General features: G+C 35.6%; 1 protein-coding gene across 1 annotated transcript in view; it reads left to right on the top strand.

Annotated features, from left to right (window-relative positions):
• Positions 1 to 12,883, top strand: part of CACNA1D (calcium voltage-gated channel subunit alpha1 D) — a 185,011-nt gene that overhangs the window by 127,432 nt on the left and 44,696 nt on the right. The window contains exons 24-32 of the mRNA XM_054387621.1: positions 386 to 493; positions 668 to 720; positions 975 to 1,121; positions 1,734 to 1,935; positions 3,145 to 3,303; positions 4,650 to 4,760; positions 7,747 to 7,776; positions 10,221 to 10,304; positions 10,635 to 10,718. Coding sequence (XP_054243596.1) covers positions 386 to 493; positions 668 to 720; positions 975 to 1,121; positions 1,734 to 1,935; positions 3,145 to 3,303; positions 4,650 to 4,760; positions 7,747 to 7,776; positions 10,221 to 10,304; positions 10,635 to 10,718 — 978 coding nt within the window. The remainder of the gene's footprint in view (positions 1 to 385; positions 494 to 667; positions 721 to 974; positions 1,122 to 1,733; positions 1,936 to 3,144; positions 3,304 to 4,649; positions 4,761 to 7,746; positions 7,777 to 10,220; positions 10,305 to 10,634; positions 10,719 to 12,883) is intronic.

Raw genomic sequence — 12,883 nt, 5'->3', positions numbered from 1 at the left:
TAAAAAACAATTTCTGATTCTTGACTTACTAGGCTGGGTTCTGCCCAGTTACAGCAGGTTTTATGTGGAAGAACATCAATGCCACAAAGAGCAGATTTTGACTGTAATACTTGCTGTGAAACCAACACGTCAGAACAATATAGTAATTGGCTTTCCACAGTGCTTATGTAATTTTTAGTCTGTTGGTGTTGATGGATCTGTGTCAACTTACAGATGAATTTAGAGAAGAAGCTTCGTTGTGGTAGTAGGTATAATACTGACAGCATAGAAATAGTGATTTAAAAAATTATCTGAGATAAAATAGACTTTTAAAGTGTATATTCTGTGATGCTAAACAGCAATTGTATTAAGAAAAATATATGGTTTTTTTTTTTTTCCTTTCCAGCATGTTGTTCAATGTGTCTTTGTGGCTATTAGAACTATTGGTAATATCATGATTGTTACAACTCTGCTGCAGTTCATGTTTGCTTGTATTGGAGTGCAGCTGTTCAAGGTAAGCGGACATTCTCAGAACTTACACTACATCAAGGAAAGCAAAGCTGAGTTGAACTTTTGGTGACTTGCTGCTGAAACTGGATTGGTCCCATTCTGAACCAATCATAGTATAAATGTTTTTATATTTCATATTCTGCATTTTGGCTTTTTTTTTTTTTTGTTTTATGTGTAGGGAAAATTCTACAGGTGCACTGATGAGGCAAAACAGAATCCAGAGGAATGCCGGTGAGAACATCTTTGATCTGAGAATGTGACATTATATTCCAAATAATTTAAACTGTATCAGGTATGGTCAGGCATGTGTCAGGACATTTAGGCTGATGTCCATTGGAATATTCATCTTAAATCTACCAAAATCACAGGTTAGCAAGGGAATAAACCAAGTTTAGGGAGGGAGTGAAATGAACTCTTGAATAGAGCATTGGGTAACACTGAGGCTAATTCATTATTTCACTAATGACAGTTTTTCTTTCCCACAGAGGGATATACATCGTTTATAAAGATGGAGATGTTGATAATCCAATGGTCAAAGAGAGGGTCTGGCAAAACAGCGATTTCAACTTTGATAATGTTCTGTCTGCTATGATGGCCCTTTTTACAGTATCTACTTTTGAAGGCTGGCCAGCGTGAGTGAACTCTACATGTTTTCAGTGTTATTAAGATAGTTATGTTTTTCAGAATAGTTCTCTATCATCTACCAGGCATTTTTGGGCAACAAAGCAGACTTCAGGGATGGTGTAAAAACTTGCTAATGGAGGAAGGAAAATAAACCCCTTACTGTCCTTCTGAATTTGTGCACTTTTCCTTCATTTCCTCACTGACCTCTATCTGTAAACGGCAAACTTCTTACAAATTGCTTGGTTCCTAATTTTTCAGCTACTGTTGCTGTAATGAGTTATTTAGCTCTAACGGAAGTAATCCTTTTAGATGTTTATCCACCAATGCACTTGAAATAATACTAATATGAAAATTTTAGGCTTTTGTGTAAAACTTTTACTAAAAAAGTCAGGGAGTATTGCATGGCACAGAGCAACCCAGGAAGAGCGAATTGACACTTATTTCCCTAAATGAGAAGAGTCTTGCAGAGTAGCTTTATGTGATGGGGGTTTAAAAACCACAAAAACAATCAACAAACTATTGTAATCATTACCTCTGAGTCTGTGTTTTTTTTTTTTGTTTTGTTTTGGTTTTCTTTCATTTTAATGCTAATAAAGATAAAATTTTTGTTTGTTTTTCAGGCTGCTATACAAAGCCATTGATTCAAATGGCGAGAATGTAGGACCTGTATACAACTATAGAGTGGAGATCTCCATTTTTTTCATCATCTATATCATCATTATTGCTTTCTTTATGATGAACATATTTGTTGGTTTTGTGATTGTTACGTTCCAAGAACAGGGAGAACAAGAGTATAAGAACTGTGAGCTGGACAAAAATCAGGTTAAACAATGAACTCTTATCTTTTGAAAATACTCTTTTATATTTATGAATGATGAGCTTCCTTTCTGCTTTGGGTCAGAAGAGGGCACCAAATACATGTTAGTGAAAAAAACTGAGCTAGTACATACCGCCAACTGGTGTTCAGGTCACTTTATGTTTTCTTCTGTAAACCCAACATATGATAAGATTGTTAACCTCTTAGTGTCTCACTTGTGGGTGTCACATTAAGGAGAATTAAGCCCTTGCCAGCTTTTCTATAGACAGAGGTAGGTTTTGCAAATCAAGAAAATAAATGTTGTGTTCTGAGTAGTCTGAAAGTGTTTGGACTGAAAGTGTTCAAAATGTTCTGCTCTTCCCTTTGCTCCTCATTTATTTGAAATTCACAGGAAATAGTTGGATTTGAATGTAAAAAATCTGTCCCGTTTTACTGTTGGATCATTTGGCTGTGAAACTCATCAGTCACTAGTTGTGATTTTTGAGGTACTCTTGTCCAACTGTAGCACACTTCGTTTTAGAAAAGTTAAGCCTGAAACCTTAGCCAGCATTAGTTCTGCATTTTGTGCCCTGTCAGTCAGATTTTGTAGGCATTCTTCAAAAGACAAGTGGAAGGCCCAGCTTACAGGAAGATTTCAGGCACTAATAGGGCAGGAGATAAATCCATGGTGTTCCTACCTATATGACACGATTTTGCTGGGCAATTTAACTGAACTATTAGGAATAATACTTCTTCAGGATTTATTTTGCTGACTCTGGGATTTTACGTGATGCAGTTACATTGATGTCTGAAAATTTACTATAGTCAAAGCATGACTTACAGATGAATTAACAGTCATACTATATACATACACACATAGCCTATGGTGTACTACAGTTTACTGCTACACTGTATAAAGGGGAATCTCTTCAGAAATTTCCATGAACATTGTTTGATTTTTTTTTGTATGTGGCTGTGTATATGATTAGATCCAGTTGCAAATAACCAAGTGTTGATTGGTAAGCCATTCGATTACTTTATTACCACTTAAATGACTCTTCCTCATAAATAATAAACCTTAATAAAAACCTACATTTAAAAAAAAAACAGCCTACATCAAGTAGATAGACTGCCTGTTTTTTAAAAATATTTAACAGTTTACACTTACTAATTATATTACCAGTTGATTAATTTTTAGCTATAGCCTGACAATTTTGGTATATTTGCTTTTACAGCGTCAGTGTGTGGAATACGCCTTGAAGGCACGTCCTCTTCGGAGATACATTCCAAAAAATCCTTACCAGTACAAGTTCTGGTATGTGGTGAATTCTACAGGATTTGAATACATCATGTTTGTCCTCATCATGCTGAACACGCTTTGCTTGGCTATGCAGGTAGGAAAACCAGAAGCTCTTTGAAGCTGTTGGCATAAATTGCAGAGAGGAATATGGGTGATAGGATGCCTTTAATGTTGTCAGTTTGTGGGGTTTTTATAAAAGGAAGTTTGCAGAAATGCCCCCTCTAATCAAAGTGCTCTTCCGTGACATCTTGTAGACTGTTCATCAGTTCTCTGAAGTAAAAGCATTTATACCAGCTTGATGTTGGTAAAGGTCTTCCTAACCTAATCAAGTTCTTTGAGCTTTATTTTGTACTTGAAGTGTAATTTAATTTATATGTGTGCATTCCCAAGATTGTCCACATGCAAGAAAATCTGGAAAGTCTAATTTTGTTAGCAAACATTTCTCTCAATCCCTTAGATTCTTTTATCTCATGTAATTTTTTAGGCAGTACCTGTAAGTGTTACTTCACCTTTCTGTGAAGTGCTGTACTTGCTCTGTGTTCGTTTTGTCTGTGTAGTATTCCATATTTGTTTGGACTGAACTAGATGACCTTTTAAAGGTCTCTTCTAATCCAAACCATTCTATGAAGTTGTCCCTGTCCGTGGCAGGAGGTTGGAACTAGATGATCTTTAAAGGTCTCTTTCAACCCAAACCATTCTATGATACTGCTATCATTTGTCTGTTTCTTCTTCAAAAGTTAAAAAACTATATGTAACTCTTGCTTTGTATGTTAATGCACACCTCACAGAAACACGTTCACATATATTAGCTGTATCTCTATAGATACACCTGTGTGTATTGTTGCATGTTTTAACTTTTTCTATATTATGCATGCAGTTCGTCCACCAACTTCTCCTGTCTACTTTTCCAAGTAGTCATTTTCTTTAGTATTTCAGATTTCAGTAAGAAAAGGAATGGTTCAAATTCAGTTTATAAAACCATTCTACTTCTTTCAGTAAACTTGCAAACATTATATCCTCTTAAAAATATCACTTCTGCACACTGTGTGCTTTTCTGTGACTGACATACTGCATGCTTTCTAAGCAGGCATTACACAAGGTTATGTAATTTTAAAACCTAGCATATAAAACTTAGGAAATGGCAGTTGTCTAATGCTCCTGTTTTGAGGTGGAACATTTTTCCTTTTAAAACCATTGCTCTTGATGTTCCCTTAGGATGCAGAGAAATGGAAGTTGTGTTCTATTCAGTGCCTAAACGAACAGTAGATTTAAAGAATTCAATTTTTGACCAAAGGCATTCAACTAGTCTTGTATTTATATAGGTCTGCATCATAAACACTGCTAGAAAATACTTTCCGGTCAGCTTTGTCTTAGGCTGCCTTACTTTCCCTTAGTGTTCTAAAGTCTTTAGTTTAAAAGTATTGTATTTTTCATTCACAGCACTATGGACAGTCTAAGCTCTTCAATGATGCAATGGACATTATGAATATGGTTTTCACAGGAGTGTTCACTGTTGAAATGGTTTTGAAACTGATTGCATTCAAACCCAAGGTAAGTTTAAGATATAATTTAATTAGGTCATCATCACAGGAATTAAGTATAACGTAAGTTTCACACTAGCTATGTATTATTCAGAGAACAAAACCTACATTTCCCATACTTATGCATCAGTGAAATCCTAACAGAAATGTTAGTTTGATAATATGTCTAGGAATGAAATGCAGATACCAGAAAAAAATATTATAAGGTGATTTATGAGATCTGGAATATTTTGAGATGATGAAAATGTCCTTTTATAAATCAGATTTCCTACTGCAAGAATTACTTCTCCAATTCATGGTACTTCACTCATGACTTTGCACTAAGTTACTCTCCAGTACCTCCATGTTATAATATATTTGCTATTGAAAAATGCATAATTCTTTACTTTATGAAATATAGCCAAGTATTACAAACATACACATAATTTGTGTATTCAATAGCTTTTTTAGATGTTTATATTTTCTGTTGTACAATACTTGGTGGAGAGCCTCACAGTGAGTAGGTGATTCCTTGCCTTAAAGGGACACTGTCAAAATGAATAATACAGGCACATTTTCGAAGATAGATGTGCAAGAGAAACTGACAACTATAATTACTTATTGAAAAAAAAAAAAAGATGAAAACCAGGCTGTGACAGTTAATGCAGCCTTTTTGTTTTGGTCTCATATTGCATTTATGACAATGCAAAAGTTAATAATGAAAGGCTAAACTACATTTTGTTTTCAGTCCAATGAAATCAATATTTATTCTGAGCTTATGTCTATGTAAATAAGTAAGATGTGCTCATTCACTGTACATGGAATATGAAAAAAGCCAGACATACCATTTGAAGTTTACTGATCTCACCATCTAAGACTGGTATTTTTCATTTTCCATTGCCCTTCCCTTAAAGTAATCAGAATATCTGCATCTGTAATTGGTTGTGAACTGTGCCCTTTCTTGGTGTTAAGTAGTGAACTGGGTGACTGTAGGCTGTGTGGGCAATCTCATTCTTGCTTTAGACAAGGCAGCTCTCATGCTCACAACAACACAGTCACAGCTGCCCAGAGCTCATTGTGGAGCAGATATGGAACTACTTCCAGCTTCTCAAAACGAGTGACTCAGCTTGCCTTTAGCTGTAAGCTAGGCTGTGCAGCCTGAGCTGCTTGATTTAAAGCTAGCTTGTATTTGCCTGCAGAAGTAAACAAATCATACATCACTCGAGGTCCGGTGTTGAGATGTGAAGTGTGGAGTTCTGGGTGACTGCTTGCCCACTCTCCCGTAGTCTCGCTCTGCACTGTCCAGTCCATTGTACATTTCTAATGAATTTATATGTATTTTTGTGTCAGCTATCTTATTTAAATGCTAGGAATTGAACTTGAAAAATAAAACAATGCGAGGCTGCAGAGGAGATAGCTCAGATGTGTGGACCACAGTGTCATGAGTATGCTGATTGTGTTTCCTGATTTGTATTTCCTGTTCTCTATTCTTGTTTCACACTGAAATTTCAGAAGATTTTGCTGCATTTATCATCTGCTCTTTGAGAGAAGATTGTGAATCCTTGTATGGTTCTCCATGCCCTTGTGACTGTAGTCAGAAGTAGCAGCTGAATCAAAATATAGTGGTCTGATCATAAGTGTATCAAACACAGTGCTCCATTTGTTTTATGGACTTCCTACTCATTATCAAATGCAATGTCTTGATACTGGTCTCTAAGACTTTGTACAATTTAAGTTTTAAATCTGCAACATGCTTTCTATCTGAGTGACAAGTGTTAACATTAAGATATCTCTGTGAGAGATCCCTGGATCTAAGCCCTGAGAGCTTGAAGGGCAGAGACTGTCAGGGCAAGGTCCCCATTTCCTAAATTTTGTTCTGCTATAGATGCAGAACACCTTAAACTTGTTAATTAGCAAGGCAAAGTTGAGACTGTTTGGCACAGATTAATCAGCAGGAAGGGAAAGGAGTTAGATATCTTTAAGGTTGTTCCTGTTATTCTTTGAAGACTGTTAATTTTTTAAATGTCAGATATTCTTTAACAAACACACTGCCAACCAATATTACCTTGCTCACCAATAATTGCAGATCAGCTAGCAGTCTTAAGCAGAATGTGAATGTCTTTAAGTAATCAAAAATTTAAACTAGATGCATGCCTAAAACAACAATGAATTGCTTTAACTAGTTAAGATTTAATAACATAGGAACAATCTGAAACCCATCTTCATGTTTTGCATAAGGGTCTGTGAGGAAAGACTGGTTCATTTCCTCTGTCACTGATGGGTTTCTTAGTCTAGTCTGGCAGAATGGGTAGTTTTATTTATTCATTCTGTGCATTAAAGTTATTGTTTCAGAGATGATAAAAGCATCACATAAAAACTCCATTACTCTGTGAAAATAACAATAGATAAAACCATTAGTCTTTATCTCATCTGCTTGACAGTGTCCCCTTAATAGGTTGACAAAAATCCCTTGAAAACTGTGATCTTTTGGTTTTACTGGTCATGCAAACCTTTAGACTACTATAAATTATTGATACTCTTACTATGATACTGTGTTGTTTAAAACCAAGGTACTGCAGACTGCCTTCCAGCACTGAAATATATAAAACTTGGATAAATGATAGATACTAAAGGTGATTCTGAGTGCCTGGCACACTTCTTGACTGGGAAATTGGAATATACAGTACTTTACAGAATGAGGCCCTAAACTTTTCAACTAAGTACTAAAAGGACTAAAATATTTATGTGGTAGAATTATAGAAACATATTTTGGTTTTAATTCTCTATGCCTACATATTCCCCAGGATCTGTGATTTTTACCCTTCAGCATTCAGTTAAAAGGGCAGGCATTTTTTTCCACATTTGCTAAAATCTGTTACTTAGCATGGTTTAGTAGAGTACAAAACAAAACACAGATATGAAATCTAAAATACATCAACACATAATGTATGTTCAGCTTCATGATAGCTTAGCTGTTACTTAAACTTGTAATAATTTTCCATGTCGTTTTACATCAGATTTTTGTAAGAAAAAAGGAAAGATGGCTAGTAAGTGAATTGATCTTGGGTCATTGCAGTGGTGAAAACAACTTATTTGCATGATGTTTATTTGCTGTGACTTGTCCATTCCTCCCTTTTCCAAAACCATCTTTATTTTCTCTTAGTTTTTTTGTTTGTTTTGTTTATTTGTATGCTTTTGCTTCACACATTACTTTGAACAATATTTGTCTATACTGATGGAAAAGGTTGCATAAAATAAATGAATGTGTTAAAGTATTTTAGCTGTGTTGAATCAAAATGTGAATTTGTTACTTCAGTGCCTTATAGTGTGCCTAGTTAAAGTAACTTTTTCTATAGCTGAAATTTGTCTTTATTTGGAGGCCCTTTTTGATTCCTGTTGTTGTAGAGGAAGAGGGACAGCACATCTCAAGACTGGTTATCTGTTTGCTGTTTGACAATATTATTTTATATATATATATTAAAATCATGAGTCATATTTCTTTTAAATAAGACGAATAAGGAATATGAATTATTAGGAAGAACACTGAGAGTAGTTCTCCTTTGTTACTTAGCAGCTACTAATCTCTTTGGAATTATTTCAGTATCATTGATATTCTGGCTCAGCTTCATGTTTAGTAGAAACCTTGAGAATAGCTTTTTCTTGTGAAGCAGGATGTGTAAGGAAGGAGCAATGGGGGTTATGGCTCTCAGAAATAGATTTGTTTGTTCAGGAGGCCAAATCCAGGAACACTGGCTTTTGCCCCAGGACCTGAATTGAAGAAAGAACCAATGCATGTGATACAAAAGGCTGTAGTGATAATCATACTACCATCTGTTTTCTTCTTGCAGACCCTTCCTTAAATTAGGGAACGATTATGTAGTAATTTGTGTTTCAAAAGAGCTAAAACAGAGTAGCATTAGAAGCACAATGAAGCTTTCCTGACTGCTTAGAATTCCTAGAATACTCGCTAGAGTTGCTGTCTTCTGCAGCAGCTCACTTGTAGACTTCAAGAGCAAATTTTCACATGAAATCAATTCCCCCCCCCCCCCAAAATACTAGGTATAACCTTTAAACTGTGAAATTCTAACAGTTTAAAATCTTGAGATTTTGTAGCTGATTTTTCATTTTCTGCGTTAATAACACATTAACAACTCAAACTATTCAGCTAAAACATTATCTTCTAGTGAACAGTGTAGTAATAATTGTAAATAGATACAAGGTTAGATTAACACACCTGTAATTTCAAACATTTTGCTAAATCTATTTTTCAGACCCTCAATATTGTCAGACAAGTTACTATTTTAAAATTAATTACTAGAAAAGCAGAATGTGCCTGTACAAAATATGCATTTCAGCCTTTATCATGTAATGCACATTCTTTAGTTATGGTTGGCTGATAAATTAATATATCTGAATGAGAAAAAAGGCAAGTCCAGTAATTTTTGCATTTCTGAATTTTTGTAATAACTATGGAAAATTCATGTAGTGCAAAAATTGTATAGAATCTTGTCTCCATGGAGTGCCTTCAGCAGAATAATACATCTTCATTTGTTCCCAGTGACAGACTGATTCTGGAACCTACCTCAGGGTTTCCTTTGAAATACATTTTTGCTCAAACATGCAATTTTGATGCCAGTGGACAGCTAATTGCATGATAGCACTTGATAACTATTTGCAGCAGTGTGCCAGTAACTTACAGATATATTTGCACATACACATACTTTTAAAGCCATAAAATGTCAGAAGGGTGACAAAGTAACTAGTGAGGATGAATTTTCAGTTATCGGTCTAACCGCCTTAAAAGCATTAAGAAATTGTTCGAGTTATTAAAGGTCCTAGCACTGACCTTAATGGTTACAGAATCAGGCCCTGAATGCAAATGTAGTGTGAGTTCCTATATTAAACCTAGTTTCTGAATAGAAGCTTAAGTCACTCTCTAAAATTTGTGCACAATTCCACATTAATCATTGTGCATAATTAACCAGTGACGAGCTTTGACCCGTTGAATGTTTTTACCAATCACTTAGATAGGACTATCATAAAGTCATTAATGTTAGGAAGGTTTCAATTGGCTTGCTCTTGAAGAAATTTTATTGAAGGGATTTTGTCATTCTTGTTAGGGTATATATGTTAGGATTTTTCAGCCTTGATAGAAATCCAAACCCAGTTTTGGATGATGGTTCACTTGCCGACATTGTGCTTATCCGATGGTGTATTACGCATGTGTACTGCTGTGTCTGTCTGTGTGTGTGTCTGTACATGTATATATATAAAGTATATATATAAAGTATATATATATACACACACATGCACATTTATGTTGCTTTTCCTTCAGTAGGCAATATTGTTTGTTTCGGTTTGTTTTGTTTTCTCATTAGACCACAGGTTTTGTTTAACTAATTTCTGTTTATGCAAAACTAAACAGAAGTATGCAAATATTTGACATTTCATGTGTAATCACAAACGTTTGCACCCTGCCTGCTCTGTTCAGGGCTATTTTAGTGATGCCTGGAATACGTTTGACTCCCTCATCGTTATTGGCAGCATAGTAGACGTCGTTCTCAGTGAAGCTGATGTGAGTATACCCCAGCTTACTTTCCCCAGTCCCTACTTCTCTTTCTCTGTCTCCCCACTATTTCCATCATCTGGACAAGTCACAGATTTTGATCTGATGTTTCTAAAGTTTAAGTACAGACCAGTCATAGGCCAATTATGTTGATATTGGAAATAAATAGCCTTTTTTTTCTACCAATTTTTTTTTAGCTATGAGAGGGAAAGATTAGATTGTATAGTGGTACATCAGAGAAGCCTAGAGTGTTTCTGTGTTATAACACTGTCCTTTTCTTCTCTTTTTCTGTTTGTGTTTCTCTTTTGCTCTCTTTCTGCTGAATGCTTGTCCTAACAGCACTATTTCACTGATGCATGGAACACTTTTGATGCCTTAATTGTTGTTGGTAGCGTCGTTGATATTGCTATAACAGAAGTTAATGTAAGTAGCAATTGTTCATGCACTAAAAAGTACTTGCTGTCATCAAGAAATACCAAAAATGTAAACTTTATCCCTCAAAATCCTTTCTTAGAAAAGAATGTTTTGTCCAGGATTCAAAGATCAAAACCTTGATACAGTTGTTTGTAAAAGCTACTATTATAAATCTTTATACCTGTATGGTTCCACATGCACACAACATAGTGAGGCAAGGAGAATTATGGGTTTTTATGTATGTACAGAAAACACTGAACAGATTTTATATAGAGAAAAGGAATTAAGCCTCTGTTACTACTTTACTTGAAGCCCAGTGATTTTCATAGGTGGCTTTGCCAACATAATTCAAGATTATCTAAGTTGTTTCAGTGGCTTATTGTCACAAACAGTGATCTTCGTACTGCGGGTGGATTGCTTTTCAGAGTCATGTTTGTATTCACGTCTCATCATGTAGGTGAAGAAGGGTACACAGAGGAAGTAAGACTGTCCATACCTTGAAAAAGAAAATGTTTAATTTTCCCTATTCCTTTTTTCTTTTCCCATCCTGCAGTAAATGTTTTGAAATTTGAACTGCTCTTAAAATACTTGGGAAAACTCCATTTTTTCACTAGAATTTTGACTGATGATTATTACTCATAGAGATTTTTTGACAACAGAAAGGTCTCTTTCCAAGAAAAAAATAGCAAAATACTAATTTTCATCTGTTTTCTATCTCACTTGCTGATTTTAGCAAGGAAAGCTGTATCACTAATATGATAAATGATAGATAACAAAATACATACCAGTTCTGTAGCAGATGTGAAAGTGCTTCCCATACTTACACGTTCCTTTGTGTAATTAGTCAAAATAAAATTTCAGAGCAAAGTACGCTTTTTGAAACTTCCAAAAGGAGAAACTGAAGGAAGTGAGACTGAGATCCAACAGCCATGGAAAATGCTCAGGGGGTGCACAGACTATAAGTAGGTGAGGGTAGCATATTCCACCTGTTGAAGATCTTACCTGTTTGCCATTCTGAGAATTAAGTTATCCAGAACTACCCATGACAAAAGAGATTCCCAACAGTCACACATTTTCCCTGTACTGAAGAACTGATTAATTGAAGAAGGCTGTAGATACAAATAGTTGCTGGGTATTCTTTGAAGATATTTAACTTGCATGTTTTCCTACTGCAGTTCAGGAGCTGGCTCATAATATCCCTTTTCAATTAAATTTGTTTTATTAACCTACTTGCTAGACATATTTTTCTTTTTCCTTTCCTCAGCAGACTGTATTACTTAAGCAAATGGTTTCTTTTCAGTAGGGATATTTAATATGAGTGATATTTCAAAATACTCCTAATTTGTGTAAATACTTTCCAGTGGTGAATAGTAAAGTTGCAGTATCCTGTGTCTAATCATTGGCATTTAATTGAAACAGTTTTCCAGATAAAATACATATTAAAATTTATTTTCTGAAGTGGTTCATGTTAGGAACTGGCTTCTTTGGATCACAGTCCTCCCGTTAGTAGCAGAAATGATACCCTTTTCTCCATTCAGACAGTACCCTGATTTTGGAACTCTGAATACATGATGATAAAGTTGCCCAGGAATAGTAATTGTATTTGAAAAAATGGATCCGTTCCAGGCATTTTGGGATGAGGAGGGGAAAAAAAAAAACAACAAAAAACAAACGCAAAATTCTCAAGTATGAGAAGTCTAGGAGACAGGTCTGGGCTTTCACTGTGGTGTTTAGATCAGCAGACCACCTAGTAGGAGCTTGGATTTGTCAAGCTTGTCTGGATTGAGGCCACGGCTTGAGAACTTCTTTCAACATCTCTGTGAGCTTAAGTAACCTTCATCCACAGCCCTTCTCACCCCCATAGCTACGTGAGCTGTGCTTCCACTAGTTTGAGAATTTCATGGTTTGGCTGAATAAGGTGCTGAGCACCACACACAGGCAAAAGTGTGGGCCATGGTAGGGCAGAAGTGAGTGTGTGAGGCTGCTGCCCAAGGAAATACTTCTTACACTGTTCCTATATGAGAGTCCTCTCTGAGCATATTGGCACTGGCACAGACAACAGCAATTAGTGCCTGTAGCTGCTGTTGAGACAGTGATGTACATAGTTTTTAATCTTTTTTGGTTCTGGTCTGTTTGGTAAGCATAGTAGTACCTAGTCTAAGTGAATTGCAACC

Source organism: Indicator indicator, chromosome 15 (genome assembly GCF_027791375.1).
Source record: "Indicator indicator isolate 239-I01 chromosome 15, UM_Iind_1.1, whole genome shotgun sequence".
NCBI classification, from domain to species: Eukaryota; Metazoa; Chordata; class Aves; order Piciformes; family Indicatoridae; genus Indicator; species Indicator indicator.
This window is presented reverse-complemented; position numbering and strand designations above follow the sequence as displayed.